This window comes from Neophocaena asiaeorientalis, unplaced genomic scaffold (assembly GCF_003031525.2).
Source record: "Neophocaena asiaeorientalis asiaeorientalis breed wild unplaced genomic scaffold, Neophocaena_asiaeorientalis_V1.1 scaffold256, whole genome shotgun sequence".
Lineage (NCBI taxonomy): Eukaryota > Metazoa > Chordata > Mammalia > Artiodactyla > Phocoenidae > Neophocaena > Neophocaena asiaeorientalis.
In genome coordinates, this window is record NW_020185324.1 from 2,850,382 (window position 1) to 2,870,322 (window position 19,941).

Genomic DNA, 19,941 nt, shown 5'->3' on the forward strand with positions numbered 1-19,941 from the left:
CTCATTTCTCTTCCTGGCCAGCATCCTTCAGGAAACCTGCCCTGCTCCTCTAGGTAGAGTTCACAGCTATTCCCTAGCCGTCTCCTTAGCAATCAAAACAAATATGCTCCCTGGGGGCACAGCAGGGGGGCGGAGAGCAACTAAAATGACATAGTCCTACCTCTTGTTATTGTTGAAGAGAGCCTGCTTAAACAACCTTCCAGATGTGCATCAAGGTGTAGACTTCACTTAAAGATCAAAACTGGTTGCATTTCACTGGTACAAAGCAGATGCAAAAGAACCTTGACATTTGACCGTTTAACATCCATGGTTTCAACCTTGATGTTCCAAGATACGTAGTCATCTGCAATTTTGCTGAAACCCGAATTTGATTATGTGTGTGGCCTGCCTCAAGGTCAGTAGGGAAGGGAGCAACCCCCTTGGCTGGTGAGGGAGGCCCTCAGAAGTCACATTTGACTGTGTTCTTAAGGCATTTGCTATAGCTATTTATTTATCTCTGTATGCACAACACTCAGAACAGTTTCTGGCACGTAGTAGTTGCTTAATAAATATTTATTGAACGAATGGTGGCATTTGCAAAATTTCGGGCCTTGTGAGGAGGTCAGGATGTATAAAGTTGCAAGGCTACCCCCAGTACCTTCAGTCATTTTGATCTTTCTAACATTTAGCCTGACCGTGGAGTGAGTAAATAAATGTGAACGGTAACTCTGTGGTCGAATGCTGAGGAACCCCCAAATCAGAGGTCCCAAATTTGAAGCCCCCAGGTCTCAGACAAGTGATTTGCACGAGTGAAGCAAGTGGACAGGGGTGAGGGGATGGTGGTGAACGGTGAATGGGAGTTGCTTTGTCTCGGGGGGACAGAGCTGCAAGCCCCATGTAGCCAGAAATTCCAAATTTTCAAGAGAAGCTAGAAAGTGAGGTTTTTATATTCAGTCTCCGGATTTCAAAATGTTTGCAACTAAATTCAGTTTTTTATTAGTATTTAACACTTCAAGCCAAACAAAATACGACCCTGGGCCAAATAGGACCCACAGGGTTTGCATTTTCCACCTCTTTAGCCTAGGCAGTCTGAGGAGGGAACCCCAGCTGCATGGAGGCTGACGTTATTTTTGTGGTTTTGTGACTTTTGGGAACAATGACTGTGCTCACACACAGTGATTCAAGATAAAGGACATTTAATTCTTTCTCTGGAAACTTTTAGGTAGCCATGGGAATAAGTCCTACCCTGGGATGTGTACTTTTTTCCCCTCCTAAATGAACCATCCTACCCAGCTAAGGCCATTTTGAAGAGAAATAACAGAAAAACGACTTTACCAGCATGTTCAACATAGGGTGTTCATAAAACCTAAATTTCTTAACTCATACTGCCAGTCACCACCTTTATAGATTATTCTCTGTTTGGGGAGATTAGAGATACACGTAGGAAATAGACATCTTTTCTCTCTTTGAGGAACTTATTAAAATGTAGATTACTAGGGAACACCGAGGCAAGAGGCCCTCAGCTTCCTTGGCTGATCACTGATTGGCAATAATTCAGCACTGCTGTAGCCTCAGATACTCTTGAGGCCCTTGGAAAGGATAAGCTGTCTGCCATTATACAAATTAGATTAGGCCCAGAGATGGAGATTTCCATCAGCAGTCCTGAAATAAGAGAAAAAGAGTACTTCTCTTTTCTGCCTTTCTGGCTGGGTATTTGTAGAAATTGAAAGCCTCAGGGAAAAAAAATTGGATGTCTGGCCAAGGCACAGTCTTCTTTTAATTTGGGAATATCAGGCTTGGAACAGGTGAAGCTGGTTAGGGAATATACTTCTCTGTAGGCGTTTTGACTTTGTGAATGTTGTGCTTGTTTCTTAAAGGTTGGCTTCTCATTTCTGGATAATACAGATTTTCAGTTCACTTTGGTTTGGTTTGCTTTGTGTTGGGTTTTTAAAATCTTCTCATCAGCCGGCTGCCTTTGGCCAATTCACTATTCATTAGCACCTCCACCAGGGGGCAGGAAATGAAATTGAATCCTTGCCAGTTCAGTCAGATTAAAAACTGTAGTGAGAAACAAGAATGGAATGTGAGCTGGATTTGGAGTTGGAATATTTAAACTCTTTATCCACTGTTACAAAAACAAAAAGTTAGCTCCCTATATAAAATTAATACAGACATATTATTTGATTTTATATCATAGGCACTGTAGTTAAATAACACACATGAAGCAGATAGTCTCTTTAAAATAAAACCTTTCTTTCGAACATTTTTCTTGTTTTCTCCTTTTAAAAAATGTGACTTCAGAAAGTTATCTCTTATACTGATTACCTGTGAATTCTACCTAAAAGAGATCTTTGACAGGTCAAGATACATATCTGAAACATTTTGCTAACATGCAAACATGAAGCTTTCAAGCTGCCCTGCTCCCTCCAAAGGCAACAAGTACTTTTAAAAGTAATTGTACTTGTTAGCATAAGGTTATTGGGTCTTAAGACAAACATATTCATGTAGTATCTGAATAATTAATTATGCTTAGTTGAATATCAACTTCAAAGTTTGCACTGGTCTTCTGCAAGCAGAAATCTCTGGGAAGAGATACAATCATGAGAACTTTAAGCTTATTAAAAATTGCATCAAAAATATTTTGGGGGGGTCTTTCCTAAAAGAAAATGCAATTTATTTTCTTTTGTATTAGAAGAGATTTATTTTCTCAATTGTGGCCTAATGCATGGCATAAGTCATTTTACAGGTCCTCGGTATAGGAAATGGTAATCATATAACCAAAAATTGAAGTGGCAGTATTTTGTCATCTCTGTGTAGTGCCGTAACAAAAAAATGATTTTTCTTGATAGCTATCTAATAACTATTAGGAGATTACCGTGAGAAGCCCCTCTTTAGATTGTGCTGTTAACAAGGCATCCTCTGTGTGCTAATTATGAAGGTTTTGTGGATCCCATTTCTGAATCCAGAGCATTGGAAGGCAGGATTAAGAGCAGCCTCTCCAGCTAACTATAGCATATGACAGAACAGAACGGCCACATTTATCTACCAATAGGACTCCACCATGCTCCAAGCCTACCCCATCTTGGGAATACAATGATTTCCAAAAATGTTGAAGCATAGTTTAAGTAACTTTGAACTTTAAATAGATTCTAGAGGTCGAATTTGGATTTAAATAGAAATTTCATTTACATTTTGTTACCACTCTCAGCTCTTAAGAAAAAATTAATGTTGAATCCCTGTTTCAGTACGGTAGAACTGAAGGAAGAAAGAGGGAAAAGGTAAATCATTTAATGGTTAATGGTCTATTCGCTTGTAGAAATGGTCTAGCCAGTGATAGATACATATAATGAACGTATATAACAATTCAGTGGAGGTTTTATTTGTTTTTCTTTAACTATCAAATTGTTTAGTTATAGGTTAAAGGCCAGTATGTGGCACTTAATTTATTTACTAGCGCACTGGATTTTAAAAAAAGAAAGCAGGAGGTGGGGAAATAGGCATTTTGAAGGCTGTTGAAAGGAAGCCATTTCACTTATATCAGTTGAGATGAGATTACCTTTGAGGTCTGTCACTCTGTGGCATGATATTTTCATAAGAGCTAAGCTTTTTGAAAGCTAAAAAACGGAGGGACATTCCTCTCCCAGAGCCCAGGGTGCACTAAAAATTCAATGCATTCATGGCCAACTGATTAATAAACCAGTTATGTGCCCACGTGTCTGAGTCCAACCGAGGGTGGCTATTTTATAGTGACGCTGGGTGGCTGATTTTTTTTTCCTGGCTCTTTAATTAAAAGCATGAACCCTATTGAGGTAAAGGAAATTTTCTTAATGAACTTTCCCCTTTATATGCTTGAAGAATACTTCTATACCAGTGCAGCAATGAGTTGTATCACCAGGGCTCTTTTTTTTTTTTAACTCATTTTTATTTTTATTGCAGTATAGGTGATTTACAATGTTCTATCAATTTATGCTGTAATCATTTTTATTTATTTATTTTTGCTGTACGTGGGCCTCTCACTGTTGTGGCCTCTCCCGTTGCGGAGCACAGGCTCCGGACGCGCAGGCTCAGCGGCCATGGCTCACGGGCCCAGCCGCTCCGCGGCATGTGGGATCTTCCTGGACCGGGGCACGAACCCGTGTCCCCTGCATCGGCAGGCGGACTCTCAACCCCTGCGCCACCAGGGAAGCCCTGCTGTAATCATTTTTAAAATACATCCCCAATTTGAATTTTCTCACTATTACTTAAGGGGAAGCTTTTGCACCCACATAGACTAAGAAAAGGAATTTTTTAAAGAGTATTTTTTTAAGTGCATAAGTAAATTTCAAAGATGGGTACAGGGGAAGGGAAGAGATTTGGGCCTTGGGGATGAGCTAGAACAAGTCAGCCAGGATACAGAGGCTCCGTGGGAGAAGCTGAAGGGACCCTGCAGCCATAGGAGGCGACTTGTGAAGACTTATGTGCTGCAAGTCTACACTGTACCGAATCCCCTTTCCCTTTGGTGACACTTCTGTTCATCCCTCCAGCGCATGGACATGGACCGGCGGAGGGAGGATGCCCGGAACCCAAAACGCAAGCCCCGCCTGATGGAGGAAGATGAGCTGCCCTCCTGGATTATTAAAGATGACGCCGAGGTGGAACGGCTGACGTGTGAAGAAGAGGAGGAGAAGATATTCGGGAGGGGGTCTCGCCAGCGCCGGGACGTGGACTACAGCGACGCCCTCACAGAGAAGCAGTGGCTGAGGGTAGGTGTGGCTTTCTCGAATTCTTGCTACGTGGAGTGTTGTTGGCTCAGAGGAATCAGGGTCCTGAGGCTGGAGCTGTCTGAGAGGGACCAGTTGCCCGTAGAAGGGGAAGGGCCTCTTGGACATAGATAAAGTCATTCTGCTCTTGCTGTGGAGACATTCTACGTTTCACGGCAGGGCCTTGGAAGATAATGAAGAATTGTTTTGCAAGAGCAGAACTGGCCTTTGGAAACACAGGGTTATGAGAGCTACGAGACCCACTAATGTTTTATGACCGATCTCCTGGTCATGCCTCACTCTCTCGGAGTTAGAATCAAAATGTGGAAGAGGGCCTTAGAGGGCTTGTTAATTGTCCCCCCTCATTTCATGGTCTTTAATCGGAGTTTCACTTTTGCAAGTCTCGCAGAGAGAGCGTTCAGGACAGCGGCCTCTTCTACCCGCGTTATTTCCTAGACCCGAAGAACATTAGCGCTGGAAGGTGCCTTTGTACTCTCTTGGTTTTACAGACGAAGCAGTTGAGGCCCTGAGAGGTTAGGTGATTCCGCAGGATCACACGGCTGGCTAGAAATAACAGAATCAGTGAGCGCTGATGCATATGGGGGCTTGATGTCAGCTCAATCTGATCTGACCGTCGCCGGCGCAGACTAGGGCCTGGGACTCGGGTCACTGACACTTGGAAACAGTATTCTGTACTTTGGGGGTTTTGTTTTTTGTTTTCTCTGCTTTGGAAAATGTCAGTTTCTCATTTTGACTGAGGAATGTTATCTCCTAATGTTCGAGCACAGAAATATCAAAATGCTCCTAGGAGCCACGTGTGTGAGTGCTGAGGCCAGTGTGAATCTTCCCTTTGAAGGTTTAGCCGTAATTTCCGTCACTGGGAGCAGACTTAGTACCAAGATAGAACAATCAGGGATGTGCGCTCCAGGCAGCGCCGGTAAATGCGTGCTGGAAATAATAAGGGTGGTTCGGTGAAAACCAAACAAAATAGAAGCTGTTTTTGTGAGTTGTTCATTTTATTGAAAGGGAATATAGTTCGCAAGCTTTGTAAAACATGGATTTTAGGACCCGGGCTGTAAGTAGGTAGGTGGGTCAAAAAGCGATGGGGGAAGTATTGTAAGATTGGATATCAAAGGCGGACAGGTCTTGGCACCATTTGAGATGTGACTTACTCAGGATGTTGTATGATGAGAGAGGCATGACCTAAATTTCGAAAAGATTGAAGCCTCTGGTATCCTGAAAAGAAAGAGACTAAGAAAGCATTGCTCATACTTACGGTTGAGCGATGGCATATGAAATGTAACTTGTGTGTGACCGTTTTACTGTCGCATCCAAATATTCCAGTGGTCTCAGAATATGGTTTTATGGATTTCTTTTGTTTCACTGTTGTGAGGTTGTAGTTGTATAATTAAGATCCATTCTATAATGGGAAGAGGTTTACTTTAATATTCATTTATGAGCTTGGGAAAATTCTTTTCCCTTTCTCTTTTATGTAAGCAGTAATTTGAATACCTGGAATATTACGGGAGATGAGACAACAATCTAGGCCAACATTCTAAGGTCAGTCTTTATATATGTATAACCTCTAGACACTGCAAGCAAAATAATCTCGTTTATCGGGCAAGAAGGTGGCTGAATTTATCATCTTTTCAATAATCAGTGGCAAATACTCTTCAAAAAATAACATTATGAATCTTAGGAAGTTTTCAAGGTTAGAATACCTCATTTTTTCTCTTCTTCATTCAGTTTATATTACTGACTAGCACCACGCTAACACACAGTAGAAACTCAATGAATGCTTGTGAAGATGAAACGACAACCTTAGAAGAGGAAAGTGGAAAGTTTCTAATTTACCAGTAATGTTAAGATAGTATCTGTGTATGTAGTAGACTTCCTTTTTTTTTTCTATGGGGTGTTTCTTCACTGGATTCACATCCTTTTGTCTATAACGTGCACGTCTAAAAATGGAAAACTAGTCTGTTTTACAAAACTACACCATGAAATTGATGTTCATAGTTTTCACCTTAAGGTGCCTTGCAAGATACCAGGTCACCCAAGAAGGACGAAACTGTTCTCAGTACAGCTTTACTGTAATACAGCTTTTTGTAATCCAACCTTCAGGGAAATGTGCATCCATGTTTGGTGTGAGCTGGTAACTTGCTGTTAACCAGGCCATGCAATTAATGCAGAATGCCTCCTGGCCTTAGCATTCAAAACAGATGCTTGCAGTCGTTTGCTTTCTTGTTCCCCAGCAGAAATCCTGTTTAATACTAGCCTGTTAAGCTTTTTGTGCTAATAAAATTTTATTCAAGGTTTCTCATGGGCCTGGACGTGCAGAGATCGTCTCCACTGGCCAATGATTGAACACAGTGGGCGAACCTAGGCAACGCAGCCTTGAAAGGGAGGTTGGCCCAGACTGTTGCGTGAGAAATGCCGTAGCAGGGCTGCAGTAACTCTCCTTTCTCCTGGCAGTGTTGTACCAAGATGGCTTGGTAGAGGCATCGCAGACCCATAGAACCCCAGAGCTGGATGGAGGCAGCTGAATGGGACAGCTCCGCACCCCGTGCTTAGATCACATTGTCTGCAGCGCCCCTGCCGAGAGGCTGGCCATCAGTAGAGGAGACGCTCTGCATTTCGTCTGCATTTTGACCCCTCCATGCTCAGCCCCAGCCGTTAGTTCTTCCTCCCTGTGAACGAATATCCTCTTTCCTGGTAGCTGCTCCTCGCTGGTTCTCATCCTGTTCCCTGGGGTGAACAGAACAATATTTTGTCTGTCTTTAGCATCACCTCCCACCGGATGAAACGTTTGAGGACTCATTTGCAGTTCGAATGAACTCCCCTCCCCTCCTCTTTCTTCGGAACTTGCCTCATCCTTCAGGGCCCAACTCAAATGCTACCACTTCTGTGATGCCTTCACAAGTAAATACTAATTGCATTTCCCCCGGGCTCTTGAATTCCTTGGCCTGTTCTTCTGTCACGGCTCAAATCCAACTTCCTAGTATTCTTGGTAGTTGCCGACATACTTGCTTTCCTGATTTGTTGATACGCTGGATCTTGTTAGGACTTCTGTGTGCAAATAGTCAGTGCCCGTGGATTGCCAGATTGAAATAGCCCTGGATTGATGTATAAGAGTATAGCCTCGGGTAGTGTTCACTTCTGCAACAGATGGACCTAAACATGCCCTATTTGTGGGCCTGTCCAAAAAAGTAGAATTTTGTTTCGCACATAGAAGTCCAAGGTGGGTGTTTGTGTTTGGCGGGGGCAACTGTTCTCCACGTGGCCGTTCAGGGATCCAGGCTGAAGAGTCTCTGTCCAGCTTAGTCATCCCTATCCTTGTGAGCTGGAAGCGGGGAGCACAGCATGGAGTGGTGCGTGTTGAGTTCTAAGGACCAGGCCTGCCTGGATCTCTGTCGCTTCCGCTCGCATCCCATTGGCTAGAACTCGGGCACGTGGCCACATTAGCTATAAGGGGGAGTGGGAGATGTGGTCTGTCTGTGAGCCCAGGAAGGTAAGATTTTGGTGATGAGGCCGCAGTCGTTGCCTCAGAACACTTAGGTTGAATTGAAGCGCTGTGGCCACTTTCTGTGAAAATTGTATTATGGTTTCATCACAAACAGGTTTTATTATATAATCATAGTATGCTAAAAATTCCCACAGTGTCCTTTAGACAATCTGTTTAGTTGGAAGACTTAAAAAAATTGTTCTGTATTCATGTTATTTTAAATGAAGAGGATCACAGTTTCAAACACAGCTCAGTTTGTTTGTTAGTTTAAGGCTTTTAACAATTGTTTTGGAATCTCAGTTTCCATTGAGGAAACCTAAATTTCTTTGGTGTTCGCCAGTCTCTGGTGAACTTCATCTTTTGGGAATAGTCAGTTCAACATCCATGCCCTGTATGCGCTTCTCTCCTCTCCTCGGAGTTCCTTCCCATCTTCCTCCCCAAGGTGGCATCTGGGTAGAGGGAGAAGCTAGGGTTTCATCATGGCATTGGGACAGGCATCCTGCCTGTCCTGTGGATCTCTGCTGGGCTCAATGCAGAACTCCTGGTCTGTTCTGTCCCTGGAGGTCTTGACGTGCAGCTGGTCCCACCTTATTCTTTTGGCGTCTTTGATGACATGTGCTGTTAAGGTCTGGGGTCCCGGCCCGAGTCTCTAGTGGTCAGCTTTCCTGCGGTCTGAAGTCCCATGAAGACTGTCAGCCTCTCTGGTCTTGTGGTGCTCTCAGCTCTTTTGTGCCCTCGTTGGGAATCTTCAGACTCTTGGTTGCTTTCTACCCACTGTGCTAGAGCAGGCAAGAGAGTTCAGCCCCTTTTTGTAAAAATAGCTGCCTCACCACCAGGGGCTTGTCAGGCCTGAAGCCTCTAGAATCTGATGGTCGGGTGGGTCAGGGAGCTCTTTAAAACAAGCAATACAGAAACGTCTTACTTTTACAAGTTCTGTCAAAGTATCTGACCATATGAATGCACAGTGAGGGACCCTCCCAGAGCCTCGGGAGGGACTTGTAAAGTGAGAGTCCTAAAGCTCACGCTTCATTAATGCCTTCATAGTAAATGTGCCCCCGGATATTTTTATAGCCTCATACCTCTTGCTCCCTGCACCAACCCCCGCCAGATATACCAGGCTTGGAGCCTGAAGCGTGAGTACTCATTTCAGCCCCAGCTAGGTGTACTGCAATTCAGTCCTGGCATGAACTACCCAGAGTTAGACCCCACAAGTTAAAGGGCTCAGTTTCCCCAAGAAGACTGGGCTCACTTCCGATGCCAGCCACACTTCGGGCGTCCCTGCGCCACCTGCACTGCTGACTGATGGGCTCTGAGTTCAGGGGTTCTCATGACCCCCTCAGGTTCAGTAATTTGCTACAATGAATCACTTGGTCAGGAAAGCACTACTGGTGGTTACAGTTTTATTATGAAAGATACAAATCAGGAGGACCAGCCGACTGAAGAGGGATGTAGGATGATCTCTGGGAGGGGACACAGTCTCCCTGCCGTCTCCTCAAGGAATTGAGGGGCATCCCCGCCCGGCACATCAGTGTGCTCACCAACCAGGAAGCTCCACTGAGCTTCAGTGTGTAGCGTTATTACTGGGGTCTCATCCACGTGGGAGGGGCTGGCTCAATGGCTTACAAATACTGCAGGCAGCAATATTCTCAGGGCTGATCTCTCACCGCTCTTCCTCTCAGCTCCCTTTCTCCCAGGGCAGAAGGCTCTCTATCTTGCCTTCCTGTCTTACAGCAACTTCCCATACACACGTGGCCTGGCTGTGGTGCTCTTCACTGTGGCTTCTAGAGCAGTTCTGGGGAATCCCTGCCCACCTGGCTTAGCTCCTGATTACAAGGAGCCTTTGGAATCGAGGGAACTCCTCTCCATCAAGGAAGCCTGATTTAGACTGCTGTCTGATGGTAGACTCGCAAATCCTCTTTTGGAAGTCAGTGGTGTCATTTTGTCTTTTTCGTCGTCTTTGCTTACCACGTTATCTTCATCCTCCTCAAGGCAATAGGTGGCTCCCCTGAACAGGGAATGGTCCCTTTAGAAAGTGTGGAAGAGAATACTAATGGTGGTTTTAAAGGTATTTATGTCCGGGCTTCCCTGGTGGCGCAGCGGTTGAGAGTCCGCCTGCCGATGCAGGGGATACGGGTTCGTGCCCCGGTCCGGGAAGATCCCACATGCCGCGGAGCGGCTGGGCCCTTGAGCCATGGCCGTTGAGCCTGCGCGTCTGGAGCCTGTGCTCTGCGGCGGGAGGGGCCGCAACAGTGAGAGGCCCGCGTACCGCAAAAAAAAAAAAAAATTATTTATGTCCATTACCATTTTATAGCTTTCCCATGGGGTACCCAAGGTGATGATAGTGCTCTTTTACGTGTTTTGTGTGTGTGTGTGTGTGTGTGTCTGTGTGTGTGTGTGTGCATTTTCACATAACCAGTGATTGGCTCACGTTGATAATTTCTTGGAAAAACATCTTTATTTATGTATGAGGGCAAGCATTAGTAGAGCTAAATTGGCAGACATCTGATGCGCCCAAGGGGTCAGGTGTTTTTGGTTTAACTTCAGCCAGGTGTGCACGGGCTGTGATGTTGCTAGTGTTGTAATCATGGTTGAGGCAGGAGCTCTGTAAAACTGGGGTGTCTGTAAGACTGAACGGTGGGAGGGTGAATTCCGGAATGCCTGGTTTTTCTGTTCTTCCTGTTCCTTTGGTCCTTCTGCCAACTTCAGAATCCTTCCCTTCCTAAACATTTAGTGACATCCCAGAATTTAATTGCCAAGTGATTGATTCGTGCCCTTCAGCACTTGAAGGTAATTGGAATGCAATCTAAATTATGTGCTCTGTACAATATTTAACTGCCAGCCTGATGGAGGGAACAAACTTTGGAATATGCTTTTGTTTCACAGTCGATCTGATGTCTCAGAACTGTAACTTGGAAAGGTTCTCGTTTGCTGGTGTCTCTCACTGTGGTCCTTATGTATGAGTGTGAGGGTGCCTCTTTTGGTATACTTTATAAGCCCCTGGTGATGGTATAAGCTCTGTTTCTACAGTGCCCTGTACTGTTGGGTCCCAAACCGTGTTATGTAAATGATGGGGGTAAGACTCAGATCTTTAAATCTCATGATAGACACAGCTAGTTTTAGAAGCCCCAGGATTTCCAGAGGGACCTTGAGGAAAGGCAGCACAGAACAGCGTTTTTCCCTTCAACCGGTCTGTCACCAGATAAGAGCCTGAGTTTCCCACAATTTCGGTGCCTGAATGACATCTCCATAGTTAGGTCTGCTGACCCCTAAAAGGATTTTTGGGGTTTCCCCTTCCCACAGCTCAAAGTGGAGAGAACAGAGTAAGAGACTCCTGAACCATATAATAATAGAGGGAATCGGTAAAGTAACATGTAACAGGAGTAACGCACAAGAGTTTACCTGTATGTCTTGAAAAGCTACCTAACACCAGGTTGGAAATGCAGGATGAGGTCCCGTAGTCAGCTTTCCACTACCACCAGCCTGTGCTAAAACCTACGCGGGGAAAAAGGCAGAGAAATCCAAGGAAAGGTAGTCACAGAGAACTGGAAAAAGTACCGAGAAAGTTTAAAGAAGTTGGGATTTCAAACAAAATATTTGAAATTCTGTTGAAATGCACAATGAGAAATAACAAAATATTTCCTCATCTATACGAAGAGGATTTTTCTCTCTCTAGAAATCTTTGAAACAGGATAATGTCTCCTCTGTTTGGGCTGAATTAAGTACGATATGATCCAGCCTGAAACCAGACAGGGGCTGGAATCTCCTAGCCATAATCACAGCTGAGAGCATCAGTGATTCTTTGAGATGTCCTTCTCTCCCAAAAGACCTCATTCTATACGGGCAAGGTTTTGGGGGATCCTTTATCTAAAGTATAATGTGCATAATACCTTTAGTATTTTGCTTTGTCACTTTGTATCATCTTTCCTTGCTTTTTGTTAAAAGACATAAAAATTCATTTTCTTTTTCTTTTACCAAATGGCATTTTTTAGCTTTTCAACCTGGGTCATCAGATTTACTGGGGCAAAATGGCTAGCAAGCTGCATTTCCATTTTTATACACAAGGGAGAGCTAAGGCCCTAGAAAATGGATTGGGTTTTGCCAAATTCAAGGTCCTTCAGCACTTCAGGAAGGAAGTATTGAACTAATCAACGGTCAGAGTTGTGAATTGTCTGGGGGGGAAACATTTGACAGTAGTAGAAGAATTTTGATAACTTTCTATAAGTTTTATTTTATTCTTCAGTCCATTGGCTAGATTGTTTTCACAGCGATTGGACCTGTTATGTTCCCTTTGGTCAAAATTCAGTAGGGTCAGTTTAATAGAAGAAAGTATCCTCAGAGGGCCAACTAAAATACTGACTAAAGGCGAGAAGTGAGAGAGACCTGTTTCAATTGATTCTTAAAACTGTGATGCCTGGAAATTCAAGTCTCAAATTTTTAACCATTTGAAATTGGGGTTCAGCTCTGAAGTCTAACTCAGACATTGAAAGTAACCATGGATCGGGCTTACAGATACTAAGGAGCCCAAATAAATTCACGTTATCTTTAACCACTGCATAGAAATAGATGGTTTTAGAAACATATGTGGCTGCTTTTCTGAATCCAGATTTGTTTGCTGTTCTGTTCTTTTTTACTTTTTTTATCTTTATCAATAAAGCTATGAAATCGTTTATTTATTTATTTATTTTTGACAAATAAAAGGCGTATGTACATAAGGTGTATCATGTGATGTTATGATATAGGTATACATTGTGAAATGACTTCATTCTCCCAGTGAGGCTTGGGGAAGGTACAGTTTTTTTAAGAAGTTAGAGACAGGGCAGGGGACTTTACTGTTACTGTGCTCATGTCTGGGTGGGTGTCAGAACTATGTCTTTGATGTCTGTCTCTCAAGGGAGTTTAGGATTGTGGATAAGAGATGAAAACCTTAGTATCTGATGAACCAGGGTTCAAATCCCAGCTCCACCTATTTTGCCCTGTGACCTTGGGTGCCTCGTGTAACCTCTCGTAGCTTCCTTGTAGAATGTGGAAAATACTAGCTCATTCTTCGTAGAATTTTCTGAAGTTTAAATGTGTGTAACACAGAACTGGGTATATAAAGATTACCCAAAAAATAGCTCTGAAGGAAAAAGTATTAAATTATTTCAGAGAAAAACCTAGGTGATAAGAAAAGAAGAAATAAAACAGTTCTGTTGTATGTCTCAAATGCAAGGTTTGGGGCAAGAGAAGAAAAGTAAAAGGGGTGGAGAAAGAGGCCCCCATCCTCATTCATAAGTGGGATTAAGGAGGGGAACACGTTTCCTTGCTGAGTCTGTTATGGGACATGGCTACAGGCTTATTTATTCACCTCAAGCCCTCCAACCTGTACTCACTCAGCTATCAACTCTTTGCATTCTGGTTTTCTGCCTCCTCCACGGCTGCAGGAAGAGCACAGGGCTAGCGGTCAGGAAGCTGGTACGTGGGTCCCTGCCCTGCTGCCAGCTAGGTATGTGATCTTGGTCAGTCCTCTCGATCCGGGGTGGAGTTGCAGTCTCTTTAATGTGCTGGGTCTCCTCCACCTACCTAAAGACAACCTCTGAAATCACGTGAAGCTGGTTTCCTTTTCCTTCTTACTGTGCTTTCAGTAATGATCATCCCCTGCTTTCTGATCAGTGGGTCCATTGATGGGGGCTGTTAAAAAGCGCATTCCATTCAACGCCCATTTATTGAACATTGCGGGGCATGCACGGGGAGAAGGGTGTTAGTTGTCAAGCTTGTGTTCCCCACCGTGGCTGGCCTGCCTTGTTAGTGCAATGAAGGGCCAGATTTGAGAAATGCTATTAGAGATAATATTGCACTTAGCCACCTTAAAGAGCTTGTCAGGAACAGGTCTCTAGGTGTACACAGATGGGAGTTAATAGAGATTAAAACGGATTGTGAGATGAACTAACTTTGGGAGGGCTTTCAGCTGTTCAGGAAATCAGCATAGTTTGAACACGCATCCTCCTTCATGTTAGACTTTTAGTGTCATGTCTCCAAGGATGTTACTTATGAGTTTCCCTCCTCCCATCCTCAGACTCTGGAGGACAGAAGGGCAGCTGCTCTTTGGCACATGGTATGGCCTCCAAACACGATTGGCAATGGCATTCATCTCCTGGCTATTTCTGGGAGACCCGAGCCTCCCTAACAGCCACACCTGTGCTCCTCGGAGTCTCTCGCCACGCTGCTTGGCCTCCTGTGGAGGAGAAATACGGCGTAGTGTATCCCCCATCCACCTTGACAAAAGAAAAAGGGATTGGGGGATTTAGGTACCAGAACGATGAGTTGAATGAAGCATGTGACATTTGCAGACTGCTGGTGTTTTAGAGAATAGCTTTCCTCTTTGTTCAGGACAGTTCAGGTGGCTATTCAGAGAGGTCAGAGGGCGCTTTCCAAAGCACATAGCATCTCTGATGACCCCCTGCCCCCAGCGCCGCTCCCCACATCAACCCCTCCGGCAGCCTCCCTCAAGTATAATTGAATCCAAGCACTTTAACACAGTCTCCAAGGCCATGGCCATGTGGCCTCTGCCTGGCCCTCGAATCTCCTCTTTTCCTCTTGCTCTCTGGGTGGCTGCCACACTGGGCTGTCTTTCTGATCCTGTGCACTTCCAGGAAGGCTCCTTCCCAGATTGTCCATGGTTGTCTCCTTGTCTTAATGGTCGCTTTCCAGACAGACCCTCCCTGACTACCCTAGCTGAAAGAGTCAGGCCCTGCCGGTAACTGTCACATAACCGGTGTTAATTTCTTTATCGCCCTCGCCACCATCTAAAGGTTATCTCATTGGCTTCTTCCATTGGTACTAAGCTCCAGGAAAGCCAGGGACCGCGCCTGTCTAGTCCACTGCCATATCCCAGCACTGGGACAGTACCTCATGCATAGTAAGCACTCCATAAATAGTTGTGAATAAGTGTATGTACCAGCCAGAGACGAGGGCTAGGAGAGAAGGTTTGGTCCCACTCTATGTCCTTTTGGTTAAGTCAGTAGAGTCCTGTGTTGTTGTCGTTTACCAGTGTGGATCAAGGTAGAGATTGCTGGCATTCTTTCCCATTAGATTCACAATCTGTGTCTTCATGTAAAGATCTCCACCTAAAAGAATGCTAAAGGCACGTGCAGTTTTGACATAAAGTGTTCTTGAGCTTTTCAAGAGTTTGAAGGCTCTGTTCTAATTTCAGAACACACTGATGAAGATTGTTTAAATACGCATAAAAAATACAACCATTGCTTCAACCCAGCTATTCCTTGGAAATTCTCCTAGATTTTACAACAGCTGTCTTCCAGCTTAAACCCTCATTTCTTTTCCAACAAAAACCAGATTAATATATCTAATCAAACTCAAAATGAAAAGGCGAAATAGTACTAAATTAATTGGGTTTTCATTTCTATTTTTGTACAAGAGAGTCTCCAACGGAGAATGCTGATTTTAAGTATAAGACCATGTGCCTTTTATATGGCTTCCTTTCTTATTTTCTATTAAAGAATGTTGAACTGTCGGAATCGTGAGAAATTGTAGACAGGACCATGAAACTTTGCTCCAGGCAAAGCTTGATTCTTGTTCTGCCACTCCTACTGAAATCCAATATTTAAGGTCTCTATGGTCATATAGTCCATCGTAAAAAGTATATTCCTGGGGCTTCCCTGGTGGCACAGTAGTTGAGAGTCCGCCTGCGGATGCAGGGGACACAGGTTCGTGCCCCGGTCCGGGAAGATCCCACATGTCCCGGAGCCGCTGCGCCCGTGAGCCATGGCCACTGAGCCTGCGCATCCGGAGCCTGTGCTCCGCAACGGGAGAGGCCGCAACAGTGAGAGGCTCCCGCACCCCAAAAAAAAAAAAAAAAAAGTATATTCCTAATGCAGGACACCGTCTTTTTAAAAATATCTTTCCCTTGGGCCTCGTAGAATATTTTCCAAAGATTATTTAAAATGATATCCTCAAAACTTCAGCTTTACCGAGGCTGCCACTGGTTCTGTTCTCTTCCATAGTTTGCCTCTCCTAACTTAGTGGAATGCCAGGCCTCAGGGCATCAGGATATCAGGGCTCTGGTCCCAGATGTGTTATCGTTCGGTTGTGTGACATCTTGGATAAGTCGGTTCACCTCCCTGCGCCTGTTTTCTTGTCAATACATTGGAGTCATGAAGTAAGAGATGGGGGTGAGGAAGAGAGCACAGCCCGTCTCTCCTGCCTGCCCTTCTCTGACTTTGTCTTTGATGGCCCTAGAAAGGACTATGTGGGTTTGCCCCGGTCTGGCTCCAGCTGACACTCAACCGCCAGGAACTGAAACTCAGAAGGGTGTGGGTGAGATTTTTCTCCTTGTTCTTAGCCAGGCTTTCTCTCAAAAATGCAGCCTGACAAGGGGTTCTATAGCATGTTGGTGGACTCAGTACCTGATCTAGTGTACAGGACAAACTGGTTGTTGGTAACATTTGGATAGTTGAGCTGAGTCCTCTGTGCTGACAGTATATGATGGACAGGATACCAGCGTGGTAGAGCCAGTGAAGGGAATACCTACCTGCCACCGGGGGCTGCTTTCTCTACTCAGGTAGCTGGGGGCTTCAGCAATTCTGTACACACCAAGACCAAGAATTTTCTAGTTCTTTGCCATCAAGAAGAAATGACCCACCTTGCCATTTTGTTTAATCCCTTGTACCAAGCAGAGTACAAAACAGCTGCTAAAATGGATCTGTTTTGTTCATTGAAACGTATCAACTCTCCTGCCACATTATCAAGACCAAATCTGTTTGCATTTACTTTAATTAAAAAGAAATACACTAATGTCATGGGACATTATTGGAAGGTCTGGGAAGGATATTGTGGCGTCTAACAGATTACATTGTTAACATTCCAGGGGAATCCCTGGCATGAACATGTGTTTTGCAAAAGAGTTAACAAACCCAGTTTAGGGGTTTTATTTGCCACCATTTTATCGTGTTGCACCAATCTAGTGAATGACCGTTTATTAGTAGTTTTATGAATTGTATCTTTCTGCGTTTGTATAGTCAGCACACAGAACACCCGGAGCTTACTATTTTTTAAGAAAAGTAAAGTTTAAAATAAAGTTTATTTGGAGGGATTTTCTCCATCATAAAAGCATAATGAGAAATATGGAAGACGGATTGAAAGAAAATAGAATCACCTGAGATCTCGTTGACCTTCACATACGCAGGTTGGAAAAGGAGCCAAGTAAAATCACAGACAGGGATTACTTTGGTGCCATTACGTTCAGGATTATTTTTAACCTGTTACGAGGCTTGGCTCTTCTGTAGAGTTTCAGTAAATCCCAAGCCATGATGACCATCAAGCCCCAGCCTGTTGTTGGTAGTATTTGCATGTCCTTCCATTCAGTCTTAAGAACACCCTGTTTTCCTGGGCACCCACTGCCAAGGGACTGACTTTTTTTTTTAGGACCATTAAAGCACACGTGGGGGCTTGCCTTCCCATACTACATTAGCGAGTTTTGCTTCTTCTCATAAACAGGGCTTTTATGTCTCCACTTCAAGTTTCACAGGCTGTTTTCCCCTCTCTTTTAAAGACAGCTTTCCAATTCCACCAAAAAACTGTTAGAACTCAGTAATAAATGAATTCAGTAAATTGACAGGGTACAAAAAATACAATATGCAAAAGTCAGTTGTGTTTCTATACACCAACAACAAGTTATCAGAGAGAGAAATTAAGAAAACAGTCCGCCTTAGAATTGTATCAAAAATGATAAAATACATAGGAATAAATTTAACCAAAGAGATAAAAGACCTGTACACTGAAAACTATGTCACTGGTGAAATAAACTGAAGAAGACACAAAGAAATGGAAATTTCTATTTCATGCTCATGGATTGGAAGAGTTAGTCATGTTAAAATGTCCATATTACCCAAAGCAATATATAGATTCAGTGCAATCCTTATTCATTCCAATGACTTTTTTTTTTTTGAGTTTTTGTGGTATTACGTTTAGTTATCTTGGCTGGTTTAATCACATTGTTGTTGTTTATTTTTTGGCTGTGCCACACGGCATGTGGGATCTTAGTTCCCCGACCAGGGATTGAACCTGCACTCCCAGCATTGGAAGCACGGAGTCGTAACCACTGGACTGCCAGGGAAGTCCCCCAATGACATTTTTCACAGAAATAGAACAAACGATCCTAAAATATTTATGGAACCATAAAAGACCCTGAATAGCCAAAGTAATCTTGAGAAAGAAGAACAAATCTGGAGGCATCACTCTCCCTAATTTCAAACTGTATCACAAAGCTGTAGTAATCAAAACGTTATGGTATTGGCATAGAAACAGATACACAGATCAGTGAAACAGAATAAAGAGCCCAGAAGTAAACCCATGCATATATGGCCAATTAATTTATGACTCTGGAGGCAAGAATATACATTGGAGAAAGGAGGGTCTCTTCAATAAATGGTGTTGTGAAAACTGGACAGCAGAAGGATAAAACAAGACCACTGTCCTACACCATACACAAAAAATTAACTCCAAATGGATCAAAGACTTGAATGTAAGATCTGAAACAATAAAACTCCTAGAAAAAAACCGTAGGCAGTAAGCTACCTGACATCAGTATTGGTGATGAATTTTGTATCTGACTCCAAAAGAAAAGTCAGTAAAAACAAAAATAAACAAGTGGGACCACAATGAACTAAGAAGCTTCTGCACAGCAAAGGAAACCATCAACAGAATGAAAAGACAGCCTACTAAATAGGAGAAAATATTTGCAAATTATATACCCAACAAGGGGTCAGTATCCAAAATATATAAAGAACTTATAAAAATAACAAAAATATATCTGATTAAGAAATGGGCAGACGATCTGAATAGACATTTTTCCAAAAAAGACATACAGATTGCCAACAGGCATATGAAAAGATGTCTCATCATAGAGGAAATGCAAATCAAAACCACGGTGACATCACTTCTACCTGCTAGAATGGCTATTCTAAAAAAGGCAAGAAATAACAAGTGTTGGTTAGGATTTGGAGAAGAGGGGACCTTCCTGCTGGTGGGAACATTAACTGGTGTAGCCACTATGGAAAACAGTATGGAGGTTCCTCAAGAAATTCAGAATAAAACTACCATATGACCTGGCCACTCCACTTCTGGGTATTTATCCAAAGGAAGCAAAATCACTATCTTGAAAAGATAATATGCACCCCCATGTTCACTGCAGCATTACTTGCAATAGACAAGATATGGGAACAGCGCAAGTGTCCATCAGTGGATGAATGGATAAAGAAAATGTGGTGTGTATATGCGATGGAATTCTACTCAGCTGTAAAAAAAGAAAAAAGAAATCTTGCCATTTTCAGCAACATGGATGGACCTTGAGGGGATTACACTAAGTGAAAGAAGTCATACAGAGAAAGACATACCATATGATTTCATTTATATGTGGAAATTAAAAACAAAACAAATGAACAAACAAGAGAACAGAATGATGTTTGCCAGAGGGGAGGAAGGTTAGGGAGTAGGTGAAAATGGGTGAAGGGAGTCAAGAGGTACAAACTTCCAGTTATAAAATAAGTCATGGGGATGGAATATACAGCATGGTGACTATAGTCAGTAATATTGTAGAGCATACTCGAAAGTCGCCAAGAGAGCAAACCATAAAAGTTCACATAGTGTGGTGATGGATGGTAACGGGCCTGATCGTTTTGCAAGGTATAAAGATGCTGGATCATCGTGGTATACACCTGAAAGCTATAT

The 19,941-nt window shown here is 43.4% G+C and overlaps 1 protein-coding gene across 3 annotated transcripts in view; it reads left to right on the forward strand.

Annotated features, from left to right (window-relative positions):
* Nucleotides 1–19,941, forward strand: part of SMARCA2 (SWI/SNF related BAF chromatin remodeling complex subunit ATPase 2) — a 173,887-nt gene that overhangs the window by 103,961 nt on the left and 49,985 nt on the right. For all 3 annotated transcript variants that reach the window (XM_024734212.1, XM_024734210.1, XM_024734211.1), the window contains one exon: nt 4,503–4,721. In XM_024734212.1, the coding sequence (XP_024589980.1) occupies nt 4,503–4,721 (219 nt within the window). The remainder of the gene's footprint in view (nt 1–4,502; nt 4,722–19,941) is intronic.